General features: G+C 41.1%; 3 protein-coding genes across 11 annotated transcripts in view; 2 read left to right on the forward strand and 1 right to left on the reverse strand.

The window, feature by feature from the left end:
* Positions 1 to 141: 141 nt before the first annotated feature.
* Positions 142 to 8,250, forward strand: RBBP9 (RB binding protein 9, serine hydrolase). Its single transcript, XM_086701606.1, has 5 exons — positions 142 to 320; positions 1,535 to 1,577; positions 2,619 to 2,724; positions 6,003 to 6,088; positions 6,485 to 8,250. Exons 1-5 carry the CDS (start codon positions 222 to 224, stop codon positions 6,709 to 6,711), a joined length of 561 nt encoding a protein of 186 aa, XP_086557732.1. The 5' UTR covers positions 142 to 221; the 3' UTR covers positions 6,712 to 8,250.
* On the reverse strand, positions 5,220 to 23,835 carry POLR3F (RNA polymerase III subunit F). 2 transcript variants are annotated; one of them, XM_086701604.1, is made up of 10 exons: positions 23,429 to 23,835; positions 21,846 to 21,963; positions 19,014 to 19,081; positions 18,627 to 18,647; positions 18,435 to 18,502; positions 16,613 to 16,725; positions 14,461 to 14,604; positions 14,168 to 14,275; positions 12,420 to 12,611; positions 5,220 to 11,400 (listed from the first exon to the last, which is right to left on the reverse strand). In XM_086701604.1, exons 1-10 carry the CDS (start codon positions 23,488 to 23,490, stop codon positions 11,323 to 11,325), a joined length of 972 nt encoding a protein of 323 aa, XP_086557730.1. In that variant the 5' UTR covers positions 23,491 to 23,835; the 3' UTR covers positions 5,220 to 11,322. The 2 variants fall into 2 exon arrangements, with proteins under 2 accessions (XP_086557730.1, XP_086557731.1); XM_086701605.1 differs by lacking the exon at positions 18,627 to 18,647 and having other exon boundaries at positions 23,429 to 23,832.
* DZANK1 (double zinc ribbon and ankyrin repeat domains 1) overlaps positions 23,794 to 25,180 on the forward strand; it is a 71,506-nt gene continuing 70,119 nt past the window's right edge. For 2 of the 8 annotated variants that reach the window (XM_086701601.1, XM_086701596.1), the window contains exon 1: positions 23,795 to 23,979. The gene's annotated coding sequence lies outside the window, so the exon portion shown is untranslated. Of the gene's footprint in view, positions 23,980 to 25,180 lie in introns of all 8 variants that reach the window. The other 6 variants (XM_086701597.1, XM_086701595.1, XM_086701598.1 and 3 more) reach the window with 6 other exon arrangements.

The raw sequence follows: 25,180 nt of genomic DNA on the forward strand, positions 1-25,180 counted from the left end.
CTAGCAAGAGGCAAGTGAAAGGCGATTTATATTTGCTGGAAACTCGGAAGTTTGCTTTGGCCACCTTCTTCAGTAAGGGCGGCCAGAGTCCAAGAGCCGGCCCACCGGCGCCCCAGAACTACAATTCCCAGAATGCCACAGTGCAGGCTCCCAGCGGATGCAGTCTCGGGCTCCCGGCCCTGCAGGCCCTGCTGCTGGTCGACATCAGCCCCTCTGCGCTCATGGCTTCCCCGAGCAAGGCAGTTATTGTTCCTGGGAATGGAGGTGGGGATGTGGCCACCCACGGCTGGTACGGCTGGGTGAAGAAGGGGCTGGAGCAGGTAAGAGACAAGCCTGACCGCGCTGGGAGCCTTGAAGGGACAGAGGGGACAGTGGACTGAAGTTTGAACGTGTGTTCACCTCGTCCCCAGCCCCCCACCCCTTCAGCGAAGCCCTGTGTTTTACTGCTCTCCCGGCTGCCCTGTCTCAAACTCTAGAACTAGTGGTCAGAATTTTGGTGGATAAAACTGCCCGGAAGACTTCTCTGAAGATTCAGTGGTTAGAGTACAAGGCACCACCTCTTAGAGCACCCCCCTGTCTCTCTGCATCTGTTGCTGGTTCAGATTTGGGGCTTACTAGATAAGTGTATCTCTGTCTTCTCTGCTTCCTGCCTCAGATTAAAAAAAAAAAAAAATCAGTATGTAATATTTAATATAGGAAAAAGATGAATGTAACATACATGGAAATTGTGAAGTATAATGTAATGAATACCTGAGACTCCATAACCAAACTAAACTCTGCAACATTAACAATACCTTGGAAGCCACATGTATACCCCCCCATCCCATTTCCCTGAATTTTTTTTCATTTGCTCCTCTTTTAAAAATGAACATACCTTTGCAGCTATGTGGGTATACTTTGAACAATATCTTATTTAATTTGGTTTCTTTGTGAGCTTTACACAAATGGCGTTGTGTCCCACTGTAATTGTCTTGTGCATCTTGATTTTTTTTTTTTTTTTAACCTCTTCCATAACCAGTCAATAGGACTGCTTCCTGGGTTGCCATCCTTTAGAGCTCTAGAGTATGTGTCTAGAAGAAAATTTCAGGTTGTGGCTGAAAACCAAGGCCAGAGCTACAGATCAAAAAGAGCAGGACTGAAGCTGTCCAAGAGGGTGGGATCTCCAACTTTCTGTACCACATTTTGTACCATGTTTTACCTACTTCCTGGTGCACAGTCTTTTTGACTCCAGTTTGTCTAGCATGCATTCATTCATGATGCCTGTGTAGATACATGCCTACGGTGATAAACAGAGATGCACAAATGCAAATATGTACAGAGCTGGCTACGTAAGAACTACAGACAGAAGGCAGTTTATCAGGAGGGATTGTCTGTTCACATGGAATCCAATGGCACTTAACCTGCTTCATTTCATAATGTAAGCGAAGACTTATTGAATTGATAGAGATCATATCAGGTGTCTCATTTCTTATTAGCAAAGTATTAGTTGTAATTAAGCTCTTTATTATAGCTTTTTTTTCCCCTCATGTCATAGATACCTGGTTTCCAGTGTTTGGCTAAAAACATGCCTGACCCAAGTAAGTTTTAAACATGTTTTTAAATAGCCTCATCGTGTTGGGTTTTGATCTTGCCATTTTCCTGGTATAGAACAGGAATATCGTAGTACAGAAGCCAAAGGGAGTATATACCTAAGAATGAATGAAGGCAAGTAGTTTGGGGAAAAGGGTGTAAACCAAAAAGCATCATAGAAAATTCTAGTAAGGATCGAGAAAAGCACCCGGGCTTGGTAAAATTTAATTTTCCACTTTTTAAGCAACTCAGTTTTCCCTTCTATAAGTCAACAGATTCAACAGATATTTTCAGGCAAAATGTATGAGTGTTTCATGTGAGACAGAGATATGATAAAACTTCACAGCACCTATATGAGATCCAAATATTTCAAAATGTAACACTGCCACTTTTGTTCTGACTATGCCCATGACTTGTGTCAGGAATTTCCTCTTAGGAAAGAAAGCATATTTATACATGTGAATTTGAGAATGTTGTCTAGAGTTATTTCTTTTTTTAAAAATTTTTAAATTTATTTTTGAGAGAGAGAGAGGCAGAGTACGAGCAGAGGAGGGGCAGAGAGAGAGAGGGAGACATAGAATCCAAAGAAGCCTCCAGGCTCTGAGCTGTCAGCACAGAGCCCAATGCGGGGCTCAAACTCATGAACCATGAGATCATGACCTGAGCTGAAGTCGGATGCTTAACCGACTGAGCCACCCAGGTGCCCCTAGAGTTATCTCTTAAGTTTACATTAAAGCTGCAGAATTATATTTTTATTATTTCCTCAGTATTTTCTTATAAGAACATGGTAAAATAAAAAAAATAAAAGCCATATATATATATATATATATATATATATATATATATATATATATAGAAAAACTATGGACTTGAGTCTCTCAAACAGCAACATATAAATCTTTGGCTCTGTTGAAACAGCCCCGTCTCCTATGTGGTCCTGAAGTTCTTAAGTTGAGAAATGCTAAGTAGTCCTCTGTCAGAAAGGTGGGGTGGTATTAGACTAAGACTGTCCCTATCAAATGACACTCTTTCTTTACCCCGAACCTTAGTTACAGCTCGAGAGAGCATCTGGCTGCCCTTCATGGAGACGGAGCTGCACTGTGATGAGAAGACCATCATCATAGGCCACAGTTCTGGGGCCATTGCAGCCATGAGGTGCGATCCTTGTTCAATAGTCACCCTGTGTGGGCTCCAGCTGGCTTACAGACCTCACTGCAGTTCCTTGAACTTGCCAACTCTGTACCTACCTTAGGCCTGTGCTGGCCCCTGTTCTACCTGGTATACTGTTTCTAGGTACTTGCATGGCTTTCTTTTCTTTAAGTCTCTACTTAATGTCTCTTTTCACTGAGGCCTAATCACTCCAAATGAAACAATGGCTCCTATCCCCTTTATATCTTGGTATCCCTCTTTTAATCTATTACACTTTTCAACATCTGATGTCTTGTTTATTTCTTGCCTGTCTCTGGCCAATAAAAATGTAAGCAACATGAGGGTGGGGCTTTGTTCACTCTGACACTGGGACCTTAGTGCCTAGAAGAGTGTCTGCCATATGGTAGGTGCTAAGGTGCTAAATAAATATTTGTTGGAGGGCAGAGGCTGTTACACCACCCTCCACCACTCTCTCCCCCCCCCCCCCCACCAGTCCTTAGGATTCATGATACTTCCTGATGCTCTCGGTTATAACATCATGTCTCTCCCTTTAGGCTTATGAGGCCTAGAGGATAGGACTTAGCTGGCTGAATAAGCATATTAGGGTTGGGTTTCTTGCACATTTGCTAGGCTGGATGAGGAAGGAATATAGTTTTTGTGTAACCTCTTGTCCCAAGCAGTCGCTCAGGCTGGCATATAAATTGCATGTCAGGGAACCCTGCCAAATTCCATAGCCTTTCTGCCATTTGAAGCTATGAGATAATGCTTTCCAGTGTGGAGCTTAGTGTTCATAAGCTGCCAAAGGTTGTCTGGAAAATGAAGAAATCCCTTTATGCTGAAATCTGTACCAACTCAAGGCCAACTGAATTTTTCTCAGGCTATTGGCTAATAAAGATGTGCCTTCTTTTTAAAAAAAATTTTTAAATATTTATTTATTTTGGGGAGACAGAGAGACAGAGTGCAAGCAGGGGAGGGGCAGAGAGAGAGGAAGACACAGAACCCAAAGCAGGCTCCAGGCTCCAGGCTGTCAGCACAGTGCCCGACGCGGGGTTCAAACCAATGAAGCATGGGATCGTGACCTGGGCCGAAGTTGGATGTTCAACTGACTGAGCCACCCAGGCGCCCCAGATGTGCCTTCTTTTAAAGATCCCTGTAACTGGGGCACCTTGGGTGGCTCAGTCGGTTGGGTGTCTGACTCTTGATTTTGGCTCAGGTCATGATCTCATGGTTCATGGGTTCGAGCCCCACATTGGGCTTTGTGCTGGCAGGGCAGTGCCTGCTTGGTATCCTCTTTCTCTGCCCCACCCCTGCTCATGCTCTTTCTCTCTCTCTCAAAAAAAAAAAAAATCCCTGGAGCACATGGGTGGCTCAGTCGGTTAAGCGTCGGACTTTGGCTCAGGTCATAATCTCACGGTTTGTGGGTTCAGGCCCTGCTTGTCAGGTTCTGTGCTGACAGCTCAGACCCTAAAGCCTGCTTCAGATTCTGTGTCTCCCTCTCTCTCTGCCCTTCCCCTGCTTATGTTCTGTCTCTCTCTTAAAAATAAAATAAAAAATAATAAATTCACTGCAGGATTGTCTGCAACCTAAAAATTAACATCTAAAGTTAAGGTAGGCAAGGAGAAAATACATGCCAGTATGTGATATAAGACGGTAGGGGAAAAGGATATTGGTAGAGCCACAGAGGACCACCCTGCGGATTACTTACTAATCACAAAGTGGACAATTGTGTCTTTACAATGGATATCTGATATCACCTTAAGTAATCAAACTTAATCTCACCAATAAAGGGACACTGGCATTGTGTGTCTCTGATGTGATGGAGTGGGAAGGACACATTGCCTATGTAGTATTCTTGCCAAAAATGTTTAACCTCTGTCTAATCACGAGGAAACAAAAATTCAATTTAGGGGTGATATACAAGACAATTAATTGGCTTATTAAACTCTTAGAAAATGTCAATGTCATTTAAAACAAAAAATTTAAAAGGGACTAAAGAGTCATGAAAACCAAATGCAATGTGTGATCTTTGACTGGATCTAGGATTGAAAAGCAGTTTTGGGGTGCTTGGTGGCTCGGTTGTTTAAGTGTCTGGATCTTGATTTCGGCTCAGGTCGTGATCTCAGTTTGTGAGTTCAAGCGCCATTATCAGGATCTGTGTTAAATGTACTGGGTGTAATAATGGCACTGTGGATATGTAAGAGAATACCTTGTTCTTAGGGGACACAGTTGATGTATTTAGGTGTGAAGTGTGGTAAAATTAATGAATCAAGTGCTTGTTGTTCTAACTGTCCTGTAGGTTTGAAATTTTTCAAAACAAATTGTTGGGTAAAAAGTTTAGACTGCAAAACAAAATACCAACCCTAAATTTTTCCTGGCACAAAGGCCCCTTGAAGTTATTACTATTCCACATCTTTCCCTAGCCTAATCTTTGCCGAGTGTCTGCTTGTGGGCACTGTACTAGGCACCAGGGTCACAGAAATCAAGAAGGCTCACACCTGCCCTTAAGGAGCTGAAGGTTTATTGGGGAAGACAGATATAATACAACGCAAAGAGTAATACAATACAATGTGGAATGTGCAGCAAAAGAGGTACATTTCCGCTATGGTACAGTATTTCTTAAAATACGGTTCACAGATCACTTGTATTAGTCATCCGGGTTGGGGGGGAGGTGTCATGCCTTAAAATGCAGATCTCTGGGCCTTATACCAACTTTGAATCAGATGCTCCGGGACTGAATCTACATGTTAACCAACCAAGCAATGCTGATGCATACTGAAGGTAGGTTAATAGGCACATCAAAGAGAATGATTACACTTAAAAAAAAAATTTTTTTGGGGGGGGAGAGTGTAATCAGGGGAGGGGCAGAAAGAGGGGGACAGGATCTGAAGCAGGCTCTGCTGTGACAGGCTGACAGCAGCAAGCCTGATGTGGGGCTCAAACTCATGAACCGCGAGATCATGACCTGAGCCGAAGTTGGACACTCAACCGACTGAGCCATCCAGTTGCCCCCACTTTTTGTTTTTTTTGAAAGGATTACCAAAGAGGTTTGGACTACCTTGAAAAATAAGTAGAAACTCATCAAGTAGCCAAGGGTAATTTATTAACCACTGGGCTTGGAGTTCTGTAGTTTCCTTACTTTTTTTAAATTAGCCTCAACAGCACCTGTTTTCTGTAAGCTAGATCAAATGAGTTTTCATGTGTTTTTTTGTTTTTGTTTCTTTTTTTACTTTTCGGCAATCAGATTTAACATTAAGTATTAGTTGACATCATTTCTCTTTCTCCAGGTATGCAGAAACACACCGAGTATATGCTATTGTGTTAGTGTCTGCATATACCTCTGACTTGGGGGATGAAAACGAGCGTGCCAGTGGTAAGTTTGAAACCGAGTCAGAAAAGCCCCTCCTCTAATCACAGGGCTACCTGTTCAGGTTAAACAGTACTGGCTTTTGAATAGGCTAAAAAAACCCTCTCGTAACAGATGAGAAACATTTGCTGCCCTTCTTTTTTTACAAATTAGACCCTTTGAGAGGTGATAGACCATTTTCTAATGCATTGAACCCTAGAGGCCTGATTTTATCTGAGCCACATACGCCCCTTCACAAGTAGCTATGGTATTAAGCTCTACAGATTTGAAAACTAATGGACTTGTAACTCACAGGCTCGGATTCTGTGTGTCTGCTATGGTCTTCACTAGATATTTTACCATGGCTAGAATGGGAATTATCCATGGGCGGTAATAGGCTATATGTATATTTTTTTCCCATAGGATACTTCAGCCGTCCCTGGCAGTGGGAGAAGATCAAAGCCAACTGCCCTTACATTGTGCAGTTTGGCTCCACTGATGATCCTTTCCTTCCCTGGAAGGAACAACAAGAAGTGGCTGATAGGTTGGAAGCCAAATTGTACAGATTCACTGACCGTGGCCACTTTCAGAATATGGAGTTTCATGAACTGATTAGCGTGGTAAAGTCTATGCTGAAAGTACCAGCATAGGTAGGATTACTTCTGCTATTTTACATTCCAATGTAGGGGTAGAGCAATGATCAGGTTATTAATAGATAAAAATTATCTATTATGAGATGATTAGTAGACACATAAAACAGATCAAAGTTCCGGAAAAATAACCCAGAAGTTCAATATTCAAACTAAGTTACAAACTGCGTTTCCATTTTCCATTGGATTTCTATCTCACAAACTGCCATGAACTAAAGCAGTATTTTTCTCATTTGATCAGGGACATAAGGACAGTTTAACCACCTTTATCTGTCCAAAGTGAGTAAGATAGAAGTGGAATCCAGCTTTCCTGATTCCCAGTTCACATTAAAACTAGTTTGTGTATGTTGTAGGAGTTGTACTCCTCTTTGAAATGAACCTTTTTCTAGTTGGCAGGGTGGGGTGGGGTGAGGAAAACGACTAAAGATCCAGAGTGTTGGCTTAGAGCTCAAAACACTAGCTGTTCTGAGCTGGCCCAAGACATTAAACCCAGACTGGGGCCTTCATCTTTGACCCCTGCCCCAGTCCTTCAAACATGTTGAGGGAGAGGGATACATATGGATCTAAGAGTTGGGTCTGCCAGGTCGGGCAGGGAACAGGAGCCCAGCCTGTACAAATATGTCAGCATAGCCAACCAGATGTGTGCTAGACCAGCGTGGTGGGAATTTGGGCAGCATGGAGAACTCGTGCCCTTTCTAAATCGTTGCCATCTGGGAAGGTAGCAGGGTGTTGCCAATTTTCTGATTTTTTGAGGGAAAAATTTCATGCAGTGGTTTTCATATCTAGGGACTATATGTTTATATACACAGTTTATATGTATATGAATTATGCCCAATATATGTACATATGGATTACATAAGTCGACAACGACAGCGTAAATAAAAAATGTACAAACACTGCAAGACACACAAAGTCCAAGCCGCCCATTTGTGACCTCTGCCATTAGGAATTAACTTATCCAGGTGCTTTAAATGATTCTCTCTAAGCCTGAGAAATGAATTTAATGTCAAAGGATGAAATCATGGGAACAATTTAGATTTTGTTACAAAATTCTAAGTAATCTTTCCATACTTCAAGTTTTGTTCTGTAAAGAGTTCTACCTTTTAAATTCTATGTTCCATTAGCTCACTTTCAAGCATCATTCTGCTTTTCTTCTGATCATACTCCTTCAAAAAAATTGTTTTTTCTTTCCAATATTTTTTGGCTGTTACAATCCCTAAGTATTGACTCAAAACAATTTCCAGTGACTTTGTACATGTTACAGAACCTTATGTTTGCTGCAAAAATATGAATTAACTCACTATTTATGTCTACAGGAGATTCAAAGCCACCATTTTAACCTGAAAAGTCTTGGCTTCTAAATGTGCTCAAAGAAAAAATGGAAAGACTCTAAACTTTTAATAGCAGTTATCTTTGGGGAATGGGAATTTTAGGTACAGTGTGAAGGAAGTCTCCTTTTTATTTTGTACACCTGGGGATTGAGTTTGTTATAGTGAACATGTATTACTTTTATAATTAAAATGACTATGTTTAAAACAACTCATTTGACATGTTAGTGAGAAGCAAATTAGATAAATCAATTGAGTAGTAATTTTCTTAAAGATGTTTGATTTGACCAAGTCTATAACCAAAGTTTGATTCTATTTGAATTGTTTGGAATTAGTAATCATTCTACTTACTCTTGGCCTTGTTTTCTGAAGTCCTTTTTCAAAAAATTACAAACTTACACTACAAATAACAGTTAATAATATTTTGTCCTCTTTCTCCACAGAAAAATACATACAAGTGAGAAATAATTTTGATATCCTTCATTCCTATAATTAACATAGACCTATGTGACTGTAAGGATTGTGCTATATAATATGGTAGCCAGTAACCACAGGTAGCCACAAATTGAATTCATTTCTTCATTCAAGTCTTAACAGTCACGAAGTGACAAGTGGGTACTTTTACTGAACAGCAGATGTGGAATACTGTCACTATAAAATGTCCAGCAGCAGTAATCTAGGGCATGTATTTTCTTCCCTTACCCACAATCTAATAATGAGTAATAGTTCAAAGTAAAAGTCACTCAACTTGAAATTACTTGTTTGACTAGTTTTTACTCAGCTGATCACCATAAAAATCATGGCTCATAAAATTTACTCCTCATCAAACGAAGCTCAGAGGAATTTTATAGAAGAATGCCACATAAACTATCCATTTAAACCACTAAATCATGGTCTCTCAGGATTGTCTGACTCCCTATGATCATTAGTAAGCAGAACAGAAGGGCCATGACAGACTTCAGGGTGTATCTCTTCTCAGGTGACCAAAATACCTTATACTAAATGGAAATCAACTGTAAGGATTAGGACTTCACCACAATTTGATTTTTTTTTTTTTTTTAAATTTTTTTTTGGTGTCATGAGTCTAGAGCCCCATAATTTGTTTTGGTCAAAGTTTACTTCTGGTGGGTAAATATCTATTTAACTATATATCGGAGCTGCTGTTGTTTGGTTTTTTTAACGTTTATTTATTTTTGAGAGACAGAGAGAGACAGAGCATGAGTGGGGAAGGGGCAGAGAAAGTGGGACACAGAATCCAAAGCAGGCTCCAGGCTCTTAGCTGTCAGCACAGAGCCCGAAGTGGGGCTCGAACTCAAGAACTGCGAGATCATGACCTGAGCCAAAGTTGGATGCTCAACTGACTGAGCTACCCAGGCGCCCTCAGAGGTGCTATATTTTTAAACTACTGTCTCTTTTCTCCTTCAGTTAATATTCAGAATGAAAGACCTGCTATGGGAAAACCATTTAAAGGGTCTCTTTATTCTGGTGAGTCAATGAACTTTTGTTGTAGCCTTTGATTGTAAGCTTTAAAAACCAATCTTTGGCTATCAAGACATAATACAAAATCTGTAGTTAATACATGAACTGCTTCCTTCTCCCTACATCTGCCTCTCCCCCCAACTTCAGTTTTCTCATTAAATAAGACTAGCGCCTCTGTGACAGGAACGCCAGGTTCCAAGAAGGACAAATAATGTTCTTACTATTCTAGCTTTCCTTGGGGGTGGAAGAGAAAGGCTTGTGTAGTTTCAGGCTCCTAGATTCTTCTGTCTCTTCTATATATTTAATACTCGAAATGATCCTTGTTTCAAAGTGCTGGTGTCATCGAATGCTATTTTATAGAGCTGGCCACAAACTCCATCTGGTTCTTAGTTCGTTACTGAGCTGATTTCCTTTTATTGATCCCATTTATCTCAAAGTTACCCTTCTGATGGTTGCCCACTTGGAGAATCTCCAAACTGGTAGTTGAACTCTGGTGTCAGTAGTAGCTGACCTTCAATTCCTTTCCCTTGGTCCCATACTTTTGGCTTGGACACAGAAATCACTGAGTGGAGGTACAAAGTGAAAATACAATAGCTGAGATCCTAAAAAGCTAACTTTTGTTCAACAGTACACTGAATAACCTAATGTTTTCTCTATGGCTAACGATTAGGACTGGAAGTACTATTAGAACTGAGAACAATTATAATGGCTTTCTGCTTAGCCTAGACTAATTACACCATGATTTTAGAAGAGAATAAGGAAACAAATCTAAAATAGGACAAGAAAAGAAGAATGGTATCCTGCTCACAATGAAGTACGAATGGAGGGTTATGGATTATGGGACAGTTCTAGCAAATAATACAATTGAACCACAGAATGAAACTTGGAAGACTTTAACAAAGGATCAGTGAAAACATTCTCTTGAAGATGAGAATAATCTATGCACTAAAAATCCTTGATAATAGTCATCATTTGCATTTGAGGTAAGTACAAAGGCATAATCCTCTGAAATAATATTTCTGACATAAGGAATTAATAATGTGCAGAAAAGAGATGTTCCACTCTCTTCCCCACTCTTCCCTAAGTGCTATTCCTGCCCCATCACTTTTAATTACTTCTCAATGAAACCACTGAGGAAAGAGAAAACAAATGGCAATAGTGAAGTAGATGTAAAAAATTTCCGGGGCGCCTGGGTGGCGCAGTCGGTTAAGCGACCGACTTCAGCCAGGTCACGATCTCGCGGTCCGTGAGTTCGAGCGCCGCGTCGGGCTCTGGGCTGATGGCTCGGAGCCCGGAGCCTGCTTCCGATTCTGTGTCTCCCTCTCTCTCTCTGCCCCTCCCCCGTTCATGCTCTGTCTCTCTCTGTCCCAAAAATAAATAAAAAACGTTGAAAAAAAAAATTAAAAAAAAAAAAAATTTCCAATGAAGATCTTAATAACTAACTTGGAAAAGGGCATTTTTAAGCTTTAGCCATTATCATAGTATTTGGCAAATTTAGATTTATTGGCTTCTTTTTCCATGAACCATCACAAGTCTTGAAGGCTTCAGAAGGTGGTCTTCCAGAAGTTCTAAGTATTTATCGAAGAATGGATTTCAGTATTAGCCTTACCTGCTTCATATTCCGTTGGCTACTCTACCATTATAAATTTAGTCTTCATAGATAAAAAAATATTTTTTCATAGCAGCTAGTCTATCCATTATTGTGAAGTTTGCTTTCAAGGGTGTTTGATGTTCCATCACGAATTAAATTATTTGCTCTCAAAGTAACTTCATTTGCAAAATGTCAGTAAAGTTCCTAGCTCTCTTAAAATTCGAGCCACTCTGTCATATAAATACAGTTAGATGGTGAAATCTCACCACCTTCATGGCAGTCATCAAAAACCTTTAAAAAGAAAAAAGTTTACAATCAAATGAGAGTTTTAAAATTATTATATTATAGGTAAAGTCTTACGTGTCAACTACAACTATACTTTTTGTTAACAACATATCCAAGACCCAGCCATTCTCTAAAGTGGTATTAAAAGTGACACTTTGAAACTGAAAGAGACTAGAGCTGTAATGGGACCTGCTGTGTGATTATAAAGTTAGTTAATGAGAGACCTCTCACTGTAGCACTAAGATGACATGTTCTGCCCACTGGCCCAAAGGCTATTGGCAGGTAACAGGGATACAGGAAGGCAGATCTGTATGTGTGTTTGACTAGGCAAATGTTTCGTGTTTAACTACATTCTTTTTTGTGAAGGGTGCTAAGCAGAATTCCCAATATGCTCGCTTTTTTCCCTTGGAGTTGACACGAGCATACAGACAGCTTAGGCATATAGACAAGGGCCAGTATAAAGAAATAAAACAGCAGCTATGAGGGCCGGGACAGGGCCTGCAGCACGCAGCTGGCAAGCAGTAAATGGGAACGGATGGATGGAGAGCGCTGGGGCATGCTGCAGGGGAAAGCACATCTCTGGGTTTGAATCCTGATTCTTCTAAGCTGTATATCTTGTATCTTCCTTAGCTTCAAGCTTATGCAGAAATAACACCACTAGCTCCAAGGGACAGGAGGAGATTAAATGAGACCACATAAATCTTCAAGAACATACCTGGCCTGTGACACGTTCTCAGCAAATCCTATTTCCCTCCCTACTTAGGTTAAATGATTAGCCCTTGTTAAAAATTGTCCATTCTAGGGCCAAACCCAGAAAAACACAAATTTCCCTAACCTGGTTATTCTAAAAAGGAATGTAAAGCCATGACTTGTTCATCAAAGGCCTGTCATCAAAGTTTACGTGGAGGTTTGAGCAGCTGTTGGTCAACTCTGAGCATCAGAAAACTGGGGTGTGCTTGCTGGTAAGTTATGTGGCATTTGCACTTGGTGGCAGTCAGGTGTGAAATGAAGCCACTTTAACTCACCGGGCAGAGTCCGCAGGGGGCCCGGACCAAACCTGTGGGCGGGATGATAGGATTGACTGCTCTATACAGTTTCATGTGTCCATCCACACTTCCAACTGTGCCTTCTTTTGCAGCGATGATAGTCATCTCTACTTTCCCGTCATAAATGAGTGTATTTAAGATAGTTTCAATGTCCTCCATGGACAATTCTACCTGAAAAGGGGACACATTAGAAAGGACACAGAAAGCACAAGAAGACATCCTATCTGAGGGTGTTTAAACAGTAAGGGTCGCAACTCCGCCATGAATGGGGAAGCATTGCGCCGATGGGTGATTTAAAGCACAGAGCTGAACAACAGCCCAAGCTAGCACAAAGCACTGAAATGCTAAGGACAGAACTCTAACCTCATCTGAATTTGATACTTTCTTTCTATGTTTCTACCCTTAAGTAAAATCTGGAAGTCTTATAAAGTAACATTTCCTTAGCAAGAACTTGATGTGGATTTATAAAATGTTCAAGCATAAAGTTATTTTAGATATCAAATTGTCCAAATTCCTAGTTTTTTATATAAATGAGAAATCTGTGTGGGGTATCTGGGTGGCTCAGTCGGTTAAGTGTCTGACTTCGGTTCAGGTCATGATCTCACGGTTCATGAGTTCAAGCCCCGCATCAAGCTCTGTGCTTACAGCTCAGAGCCTGGAGCCTGCTTCAGATTCTGTGTTTCCCTCTCTCTCTGACCCTGCCCCACTCACGCTCTGTCTCTCTCTCTCAGAAACAAATAAACATTAAAAAAATTTTAAATAAGGGGCACCTGGGTGGCTTAGTCAGTAAACGTCTGACTTCAGTTCAGGTCATGATCTCGCAGTTCATGAGTTCGAGCCCTGCATCGGGCTGTGTGCTGACAGCTCAGAGCCTGGAGCCTGCTTCAGCTTCTGTGTCTCCCTCTCTCTCTCTGCTCCTCCCCCACTCACACTCTGTCTCTCTCTCAAAAATAAATAAGCATTAAAAAAATTTTTTTAAATAAATGAGAAATCTGGGGTCTAGGAAATGAAAACAGCTTGTGCAAATGGCCGATTCAATTTCTTCTCTGATTCTGAAAAGCATCCAGCACTATGTCTTTATATAGGTCTTCAAAAGAATATGCTGATGACGCTACTCGCCTCTTACAAGTTGGATAATACCAGTAAGTGACAACTGATGCTATTGAGGTTTGTCATCTATGTTGAAATGTCCCTGAGAAAGTCAAGACCTTGTCAGAAGAGACTTTTGAATTTTGGGAGTGCAGTGCACTGCCAGGCCTCTACACTGCTGCTCTATATGCCAAGCTTAAGTACATACAGATCACACAGTGCCTGATGGCAGGACAGTCACCTTTGTCTAAATGGCTTAGGACAGTGCTTTCCGAAAGTGGATTCTGCACAATGTTCACAGGTATCACCTCAAAAAAGGGTCTGGGTCAAATATGTTCAGAATACATTGTAAACTATACCCCTGTGATGAAGAGTAACTTTAAAAAATTAAAATGAAGGGGCGCCTGGGTGGCTGTCTGTTGAACTTCCGACTTCGTACCAGGCCATGATCTCATGGCTCGTGAGTTCGAGCCCTGCGTAGGGCTCTGTGCTGACAGCTCAGAGCCTGGAGCCTGCTTCAGATTTTGTCTCTCTGCCCCTCCCCCACTCATGATCTGTGTCTTTCTCTCAAAAATAAACATTAAAAAAAATTCTTTTAAATAAAAAATAAGATGAAAATTCAAAACCCAAGCTCTCACCTTACTGATCCCCAATTCACAGATGTACTTCCATACTTCATGTGATGAGGCAAATGAACTATTTCTTTGTATCATTGGATTCTGTTTGCTTTCTCGTGCTGTTTCTGCCTATAAGGGTAGAAACATAAATCTCAGCATAGTGTTTTCTGAATACAATTTATATAGTCTGAAAATCAACAATGGAATATACTGTTTAGTAAAAATTATCAACTTCACCATTTTCAAGTCCTATAAAATACGATATAAACTTTTTAAAAAAGATTTGCAGTGATGTGTCCTCAGTTATGCCTCACCTTGGTTTGTAGAAATTTAAAACACTGTTGGTTAAGCACCTCTACAAATTCTGATTCAAAATCCTGGTCACTGTACCAGGCTCCACCAGTCACAGACCGGTCTGGCTGCAGGTTATAGAGCATATATACTTTCTTTTTTGAGGCCTAGGAAAAAACATGCACAAGCAGATGTGGTTATAAGATAAATAAGTCTTCTGAAACTAAGATTAAAAAAAAAAACAACTCAAAACTTTGTATTTTAGAGCAGTTTTAGATTTACACAATTATTGTAAAGATGGTACATTTACCTTGTGCTCAGTTTCCCCTCTTAATTAGCATCTTACATATTAGTAGGGTACATTTATTACAGTTAATGAACCAATATTGATACATCATTATTACCGAAGTCTATACTTTACTGAGATTTCCTTAGTTTTCCCCTAATGTCCCTTTTCTGGGTCAAGAACCTATTCAGGATACCACACTACATTTACTTGGTATGTTTCCTTGGCAACTTCTGGTTGTGACAGCTTCTCAGACTTTCCTTGTTTTTGAGAACTTGCCAGTTCTGAGAATTACTGGTTGGGTATTCTGTAAGATGCCTTTTGACTGGGATTTGTCTGATGTTTTTCTCAGGACTAGACCAGGAAAAAGACCACAGAGGAAGTGCCCTTCTGACCACATCCCATCAAGGGTACTCAATCGTCACCAAGTGATGATTGATCACCATCACTAAGACTTTTCAGTGTTGATGTTAACCTTGATCATGTGGCTTGAGGTAGTGTTTCTCAGTTTTCTCCACTGTAAACTTTCTTCCCTAGCCTTGCCATGTTTGGAAGGAAATCAGTACACAGAGCCCAAACTGAAGGAGGGAGAGTTACGTTCTACTACCTAAATTACCTGGAACTCTTCTGCACAGGAGGTTTGTCTATTCTGCCTCTTCCCACTCATGGGAAGATGGGTCATTTATTTATTTCAACATTTATATCAGTATGGACTTAGGAAGATTTATTTTAGACTTTGGGTTACAATCCAATACTACTTCAGTTTGAAACCTTGAAAACATTGTGTAAATGAAAGAAGCCTGATGCAAAAGACCACATACTGTATGATTCCATTTATACAAAATTTCCAGAATAGGAAGATCTGTAGAGACAGAAACTACATTAGTGGTTATCAAGGCCTACAGGCAGGGATGCAGAGGACTGACTGCTAGTGGGGTCACATTTCACGGGTGATGAAAATGTCCTAAAATTACAGCAGTGTGATGGTTGCTCAACTTTGGGAATATACTAAAAACTACCAAACTGTACATTTTAAACAGATGAATCTTATGGCATGTCAATTTTATCTCAATAATAAGGCTGTTATTAAAAATAAAGGTGGAGAAGAAAGATTGGCAAAGTGAAGGTAGGTGATCGGTATGTGGAGACTTGTATTATTGGCTCTACTTTTGTGAAAATTTGAAATTATCCATTAAAAATGCAGAAGGGAGATAATGGTATAAACTAGGGATTGGTAAGGCAAAAATACTATTTGATAAATAAAATCTCTGATGAACATTGAATTCTTATTTGCCAAAATCCGTGTTCAAGCAAACTTTAGGAGGAATCTTGGCTCTTCTGATACCTAAGTCAGTGCAGTCAGCAGCTGGTGTCCCTGATGCAGCCAGCTCTGGAGTGGAAGCCCCTGGAGGAGGTAATAGGGCTGGGGTGGGATGAGGAGAAGGAGAAATACCATGTACTGGAACAGACAGGGCAGAGATCTTTCTCTGACTTGTTTACTCACGTATCCCAAGCACTACAAGAGTACCTGGTACACAGCAAACACACAATAGCTATTTGTTGAATGAGTAATCTAATATGCCAGGATGGAGTAAATTATCTTACACACTGGAAATCCAGGAAAAATGCTCATGATTCCAAAAATTCTTTACTGAAGAGTAAAGTGGTTTTAGCTTTAATGGCGGGTGAGACACAAAGAGTTAATTAAGCAGCGATAAATCTAGGCAACATCTCCAAGCCAATCCAACTTGAGCTTAATTTTTAGAAATCGTTTTGACCAGTAGTTTTAAGTCATGACACAGCTTACAGAACAATAAAAATCTTGAAACGTACTTGGACCAGAACATATACAATGACCACTTGGGGGAAGAAAAGAGAAAACTACTCACTGCCACAGACTTAACAGCTTTGATAAGCTTTTTACTTTCCAAATTCTTTAGAATTTTGTTAATTTCTGTTAATGGCAAGTTACTTTTGTATCGGATATCTCTGCTCCATATTCCTATAAGAAAATAAAGTAAAATGAATTCAACACCATAGGATGTGTGTTTACAGTCCTACTGCTGTATCTCATGCCAAAACTATAACAAAGTACTTATATATATGTATATATCCCTAGAGCACAGCTATAGAGAAAACAGTGACTTAGAGGTAAGAATCTCAGATAACATAACATATAAAATGTTAAGTTATGTGCTCTATCTTCTAACCAGAAATTTCTTGGAATCCTAGCATGGCACCTTTCTAAAAACACTGAAAAAGATATTTTTTAATGGAAGGAAAGAATGGTACTGAATTGACTTACATTGTCTCTTCCATCCCCTTTTGCATCTCAACTTCTGTTTCCTATTATTTTTACTTTAGATTTGTATTTTTTTTTTTAATTTATTATTTTTTGAGAGAGAGCTCAAGTCAGGAGGGGGCGAGAGGGAGGAAGAGAGAGGATGCCAAGCAGGCTCTGCGCTGTCTGCACAGAGCCCAACTTGCGGCTTGATCCCATGACCTAGGGATCATGACCTGAGCCAAAATCAAGAGTCAGATGCTTAACTGAGCCACCCAGGCGCCCCTACTTTAGATTGTATTTAGATTGTAACTTAAGTTTGGGCCAAGGTCAGTTGCCACTGTCAGCGTAGAGCAAAAAATACTTTATGTAAGCATCTGTGTGCATGTATACCCATTACGTATACACGAAAACTGTATTTAAGAGATGAAAAATGGAAGACTGGGGTTCTCACAGCCACCAAGAGCCCTGTGCAGGAGGCTATGGTTTCTCTCTGTTTTAAATGCTTATTTATTTAGTTTTGAGAAAGAAAGAGAAGGAGGGGCAGAGAGAGGGGGAGACAGAGAATCCCAGGCAGGTTCTGCACTGTCAGCCCAGAGCCTGACACGGGGCTCGAACCCACAAACCGTGAGATCATGACCTGAGCCTAAGTTGGACACTTAACCAACTCAGCTACCCTGCCGCCCTGGTTACTCTTTTAAAAAAGGCTTGTATATGGAATTTTGTATAAAACATGTTACCCTATTTTCTTCCCAGCACAGAGGCATAATGAGATAGGAAGAAGTTTTTAAGATAGAGAATGCTTTTTTCATGAATCTATTTTTAAAATATTAATTTAACTTCTAATAAATATAAGAATGATATGATTTCAAATTATATCATGGTTGATACATTGTTGAAACTAGTATCAGTGACTCAAATCCTAAATTATGATAACAGCAGTTTAGATAGAATTCTGTAAGTGGGATAGAGAGATATCTAATAGTTGCTGAGGGACCTCAGTCAGGCACTGCCACACTGCACTAGACATCCCTCTGCTTTCTCCAAAAACCAGAGAGATGTTATTATCCATAATTTACAGATAAGAGGAAAAGGAAGAAACAAAGGCCTCCAAAGTTTAGAAAGAATTAAAAAACAAAACAAAACAACAACTCCTTAAGTTTTAAGGATAATTTAGAAGTTCCTTTCCATCCCTGCCCATAGCCATCTAGCTCCTACCCTCCCTGGAGGCAGCAATGGCATCACTTCTGGGTGTCCCTCAAGCATACGTACGTTACACGTTTATGTCATATCTCCTCTTCTTTTAACATACATGGCAGCATTCTCTATACATAGATCTATAGCTTGGGAAGCCAGATCTCATTCCCTATTTCTGGACCTACAGACAAAGACCAGGAAGTTTTTTCCTGCTTCTTCCTTCACATGCTTACCTTTATTTCCTGCATCCTCTATGATTTGATATACCAGTTTTTCTTGGTTATCTGATCCTTTCATTTTACTGCAGGGGAATAAAGTAGAATTAAAAAGGCAAAGAGATACAGGATAATCTAAGAATCTACATAACTACTTGAATTAGTGAACAAGGTCATCACATTGACTTATTTACCAAAAGAAGGGCTTACCTTAAAAAGAATGAGACAGGGCTGTATGTACCAGAATGAAAAGATGTCCAAGATATAGTAAGTGAAAAAAACAAGTTGCAAAACAGTATGGATAGCATGATCCCATTTTTGTTAAAAAAAAAAAGAAAAAAAAAGAAAAAAAGAGATTATATATATAGTATATAAATATATAATCATCTCTATATATTTATATATATACCTAGAAGAAAGGACATATACCAAATTATTAAGAGCAGTCATCTCTGAAAAATGGAACTCATGACAAGAGGCCGGAATGGTATGCAGGACAGATTACATTATGCAATTCTCTATTGACTTTTTTCCCCAAAACCATAGATTATGTTCATAATAATTAAAGTTTCTAAAAATAAAAAATTGGGTGCTTACCCAGCATTCTGAGAATCCTTTATTCTATACAGAAGGCCTGTATTGCTCCTTAAGAGATCCAACTGACCCTAAAGTTTTTTTAAACAGAAAATAATAATTATTTTGGAGCTATTTTAAATCAATCACAAATGTTAATGTATTCTTTAAAAGTTTACACAAACCAAAACATCCTGCCTTGCAGTTATTTGTTAGTTCCTCACTCAAGACTTTGGTCTTTGTCTACATATCACATGTAATATATTTTCAAAAACTTAGCGCTTTATGTTACCATTTTCCAAATTATATGCTGGTGTCCTGGCTTGGTTATATGACCAATGCATAAATAATTTTGAAGAAGCAGCTTTAGAATAAATAAAAATCCATAGTCAAATTCGAATAAATTCAATCAGTATATGTAATGTAAAGATAAATAATTTATATAAACAAGAAGTTCAAATAAAGGCTAACATGCATAAATCTATAACATGATGATTAACTAAACCTGACAAAATAGTGACATTTAGTGATTTGTGTGATTTCTGTTGTATTACATGGAAATTAGAAAGGTCAACCAATGAATAAAAGATGCAATAGTTTTGGTTTTATATAACAAATCAAAAGTAAAGTAAAGCATGTCTGGCGTGCTTTTGAAATTCCTTGGGTGTGAACTCTGGAGCACTCAGGTGGCCATATTATGGGATTTCTGGCAGTTTGGGGAATCCATGGCTGGGAGAGGCCCCACTGCCGTGCGTTGAGACTGGGATGACACATGACTTAGAAACAGGCTTACATATGGATGAACAGCAATAACCTCCCTCCCCGAACCCCACTAAGTAGGAAAATCGAACCACAAAGTTCCATTTGGAGGTCGTTTAATTCAGCCCATGAACATTTCCTGAAAACCCATACTGTGATCTGTTTGGTGGGGCACAAACATGAATTCTAAAAGAGAATCACACAGCTAACATCAATGCTATCTTGTCGGCATCAACACAGAGGTAAGTTAAGGGTGGAATGGGCGCTCAGAGAAGCAGCTTTGGCCCAACCTGGGGGGATTTCAGGGAAGCTTTCTGGGAGACCATAGCAGAGCTGAAGGAAGAGCTGAAGGAGAATGAATAATTTTCATGTAATACAACAGGAGTTAGTCTGTGAAGAAAGGGAAGAAGGGCCTTCTAACCAGTGAAGACAAAGGACCTGAGGCATGATGTGGCAGGGAACCAAAGACAATCTGTTCCCCTGAACCCTAATTTTTGAGGCAGAGTGGGTGAGGAAGGTAGGGGCTCAGTGTGGTAAACCCAGGAGTGTGGACTTGAATCTGTAGTGTTGAGAGGATTCTGGGTCATGAATGACTTGGTCAGATCTGTATTATGATCAAGGGGTGCCTGAGTGGCTCAGTCAGTTAGGCATCCAACTCTTGTTCTCAGGGTCTTGATCTCAGGGTCGTGAGTTCAAGTCCCTCATTGGGCTCTGTGCTGGGTGTGAAGCCTACTTAAAAAAAAAAAAAAATCAGGCTGGTTGCACTGAGGCAGATGGAACCAGGAGAGCCAGTTAGAATATACTGTGATAGTCCAGGAAAAAGCCAAGAGTCTGAACACATGCAGAGGTAACAGGAATGGAAAGGAGGGAACAAATCTGAGAGCTGTTTATGAGCTAAAAGCAGCAACCCTTTGTGATTTACTAATAATTAAAAGTCATCATAGCTCCACCACTGCTTACAAACTGTAGACCACAGGCCTGGCAGTAGATGGGGCTGCAGAGATGGCGAAAGAGAGGGAGGTACTGAGGAGGATTTTCAGACAGAAGGCAAAGGGCTCAAAGGGTAGTCAGAGGACAAAAACAGTTTCAGTTGCCACAACCTCCAGCATCCCTTCCACTATCCCTCCTGGAGCTGAGTCCTTCACCATGGTGAACTGATTAGAAATCACCAACAGTACTAAAACAGGGCAAGCACTCCGGCCCACTGCTTATTTTTATAAATAAGGTTTTACCGGAATGCAGCCATGCTCATGTGCTTATGAATGGTTCATGGCTACTTTCCTGCAGAGTTGAGTAGTTATGACAGAAACCTTATGGCCTGCAAAGCCTACGACGCATACTATCTGCATGTTACAGAAAGTTTTCCAGCCATTGAGCTAGAAGGTCGAAGGGAGTAGTTTAACAGAACGTTCACCTGTCCTCAAACTTCCATGAGTCCTTAGTGTAGAAATCTTTTATTCAATTTCTACTACAACCAAAATGAAATGCTTTCAAGACATGGGAGTTTTGGTGATGGAGAAATGAAAGGATAAATAGGCAGATTTAGAGGATGGGGTGCCACAAGGTGGGGTGTTTTGGGACAGTGGAGGAGAATGATATTAGGGCCCCAGGAGAAGAGAAGAGAGAAGAGCAGGTAGAAGGGCTTCAATGAAAAACCCCACTGCAGTGTGACGAGACTCATTCCTGCCTCCTGAAATGCTCAGAGTGAGGAGTGAGATTGTGGAGAATGAAACCCTAAGGAACCGACTCTGTGATAACCTGCAGAAAAACCAGATGGGGCATATTTCATAGGCAATGGCCCAACACCAACAGCAGGAAGCAAACAGAAGGTGAGAGCAGACTAGGCCTATGTGCCCCGTGTCTCACGATGACAATTAGGTTAACAAATACAACAGTTAAAACAATACATTTATTTCATTCTTCTTGTAAAATGATGTGTAATTATTTCTTCTTTCCTCAGTTCGGGCAGTCTGAGCTGTTTCCTGGTTTGGAGTCTTAACCTAACACACTTGAGAATGGTTTCACATCTACGTAACAGGAAGTAATGACAGTCCATAGCACATAAATAATTACATCAACTAGTTGAATTTGCCTTACCATGGACAGCAGTCTATTGATGGCCACTGCCCGCTGCTGGGCTTCTATATGAGGCATTTCATTCTGAATTACTTGGTCTGTGATTCCATGAGGGAACTGGTGACATAATTCTATAATCCTAGGAACAAAGGCAATAATGATTTTATTCATGTTCTGACCCATTTCAAGAGGCAATGAGGGAAAAATACAGGCAGAATGGTTTGAAATTGTGCCTTTTTTCACATTTGGCAGATGATCTAGGTTTCTATGATGGTTGTGAATCAAAGCATGTTAGAAATTGAGCAAGATAAAGTACATGTTTACATAATTACTACTATTTAAGGGAGTGTTTCTTTTCCTCACTAATATGAACTTTAAATTAGAAAAGTCAAATGAAAACAAACACAAAATATATTAAAGCTGGGGCTTCAATTTTCTCAGACAGAACAACTATGACAAAGTTAATATGCAGTGCATTGGGCAGTCATAGTCTGCAAGGAGGCAAATCAGACACGTCTGGTGGGAAGACAAAATTTGTTATGCCAATTAACCACAACTGGGTCTGCTTTGGGAATTATCTATACCAAACAAAAATCAACCAAACTGTCCACCTTGTCATAGGATCATCGTACATGTTTTCATAAGTTTGAGAAAGTCAAGGTCTTTAAAACTATGTGGTAACCTAAAAATATAAAATTAGGAGAGGCTTTAGGTGACCTAAACTCTCAAAAAAAATTTTTTTTGTTTGTTTTATATTTGAGAGAGAGCGTGAGCAGGGGAGGGGCAGAGAGAGAGGGAGACACAGAATTTGAAGCAGGCTCCAGGCTCTGAGCTGTCAGCTCGGAGCCCCACATGGGGCTGGAACCCATGAGCGGTGAGGTCATGACCTGAGCTGAAGTCGGAGGTTCAACCGACTGAGCCACCCAGGCGCCCCCCCCCCCGACTTTTTTAAAGTTTTTTTTTTTTTAATGTTTTACCTTACATTTGAGAGAGAGAGAGAGAGAGAGAGAGAGAGAGAGAGAGACAGCAGGGGAGGGGCTGAGAGAGAGGGAGACACAAAATCTGAAGCAGGCTCCAGGCTCTGAGCTGTCAGCACAGAGCCCGACGCGGGGCTCAAACCCACGAGCCGTGATAGGTAACCTAAAACCTTAAATACTGCACGGAAACCATTTGGCTTAGTGTTGCTTCAAAAATCCAAACTGCATCCTAATTTCGCCCAAACATTCTGTCGTGGGAGTTCCCTTAGCGACAAGACCGATCCTGGATCAGAGTACAGTACGTATCTGACAAGTACTACGGGAAAAACGCCAAGTCCTCTCTGGGCGTCGGTTACCTTAATGTAGGAAGAAAACACATCATCACAACTTTCCGAACAGCACCGGCACAAAATCGGATACGTAAAGTTGCAAACTGTCAAGCTCGCCCGGAACTTCTTAAGAAGTCTGCGGTCCAGGGATGGGAGGGAGGCTCCAAACCCCACGAATCCCCTTCCTGTGCGCGCAGGTATCTGCCGGCGGTGCCCGTGGAAGGGGTCCGCCTGCCCAAACGACCAGCCGCCTGAGGGGGGCTCCAGAGCAGGGAAGGAGCCTCACTCACTGGTTTACCTGTTTTCTATTTCCACGGGATCCGCGTCGGGCGGCTGCACCTTCACCTTCACCTCAGCCATCACTGCCCAGTTCCCGTCCCTCGTGGGAAGAGATGTTCGGAGTCGCCGGTTACCCAGCTGGGGAGCGAGGAAACCGGGGAAAGAAAGCACCAGGCTTGGCAAGGAGCCTTCTTCCTCGTGTCGCAGCCGGTCCTTACTTGTTCTGTCGGCCTGAGGTGGCCGAGCCGCGCCTGATCCGGTACGTCTTATTCTTGTTTTTCAGAAGGTCAATGCCTGTCGGACCAACGAGTCTGGTTCCCTCACTCTATGTCGGGATGCCACCTCTGAGCATTTTCCAACCTCTGTGAAGCCATATTCTCAGAGACCTGCAGTGAAGCCTTTAGGAAAGGCGCGCGAGGCCGGTACCAGTCCCCCGGCCAAGCGGCAGAGGCGGGGTTGGTTGCTAGGAAGTCGGTGTCCTCCAATCACCTGCCCGGCTCTCAGTGGGCGGGGCGCGGCTCGCAGCGTCTGTGGAAACCCAGGAGGCAGCAGAGGAGACGGCGAGAGGTGGTGAGAGGTGGGCTGCCTGACTGGGGACAGTGGCGGTACCTTGGTGATCCCAGTCCGGGTTCTGGTGGTCGAAGGAAGAGAGGGAGCAGGAGGAGAAGGGCCTCCCTCACTCCAGCCGAAAGGAAGCGGGCGTCCCTATCTGCCCCTGATGGACAGGGACTGGGACCGGACGGGGTTCCGGATCCGGGAGGCGAGGGGGCGGTCTTGATGGAAGGATTTGATGGGTGAGGGGTGCTGTTGACCCTACACTGCTGTTTGGGCCTAGCATGGTGGTCTACTTCTTGATCCTCTTCGGCTGGGGCCCACAGGCCGCCCCAGCCTCCCAAGGGGTAGCTCCTACTTGCTGCGCGTGTTATTCCTTCCCCTATATGTATAAATATACGTATTTATAATATATTTAAATATATATTTATAATATGATATATTTAAATATATATTTATAATATAATATATTTTTTATATATGACTAAATTTTCAACTTTTTAAATTTTAATTGCCTCTTACTTAAGTGGAAAAATGAGAAACGGCACCTTCTTCTTCCCTCCTTCTCCCTCCCCCCTGCCCCAGTCCAGCCACCCTTCTGTAGAGGATATTACTCTAAAATCGGCATCTGCAATTTACATTTGTAGCCTTTGACCTGGAACTATCCAACCAGGCATTAATTTCACTTCTTAAATTTATTTATCCAAGTTTTGGGAATATAGTCTGTGACAAAATTCAAGCCAGAAGCTGTTCAGGAGAGCATTATTTACAATTACCAACCAAAGCTAAAAAGAAACTAGTAATAGCCTAAATTCCCAACCACACAATGATAAGATTATATAAGTATATGGAAAACTGTAAATAATAGAGTGAGAGTGCAAGAAGTATACTGTAAAAATGTAATGAACATATAGATTATAACTGAGTGAGACTATATATCCATAATCACTGAAATTTAAGGGGTGCCTGGGTGGCTCAGTCTTGAATGTCCCAAAGGTCATGATCCACTCAGGTCATGATCCCAGGGTCATGGGATGAAGCCCAGCACTGGGTTCTGTGCTGAGCGTGGAACCTGCTTAAGATTCTCTCTCTCTCTCTCTCTCTCTCTCTATCTCTCTCTCTCCCTCTCTCCCTCTCTCCCTCTCTCCCTCTCTCCCTCTCTCCCTCTCCCCTCCATCTCTCCCTTTCTCAAAAAAAAAAAGTTATTGAAATTTGAAAA

The sequence above is a fragment of the Puma concolor genome, chromosome A3 (genome assembly GCF_028749965.1).
Source record: "Puma concolor isolate L17-30 chromosome A3, mPumCon1.1.hap2, whole genome shotgun sequence".
Lineage (NCBI taxonomy): Eukaryota > Metazoa > Chordata > Mammalia > Carnivora > Felidae > Puma > Puma concolor.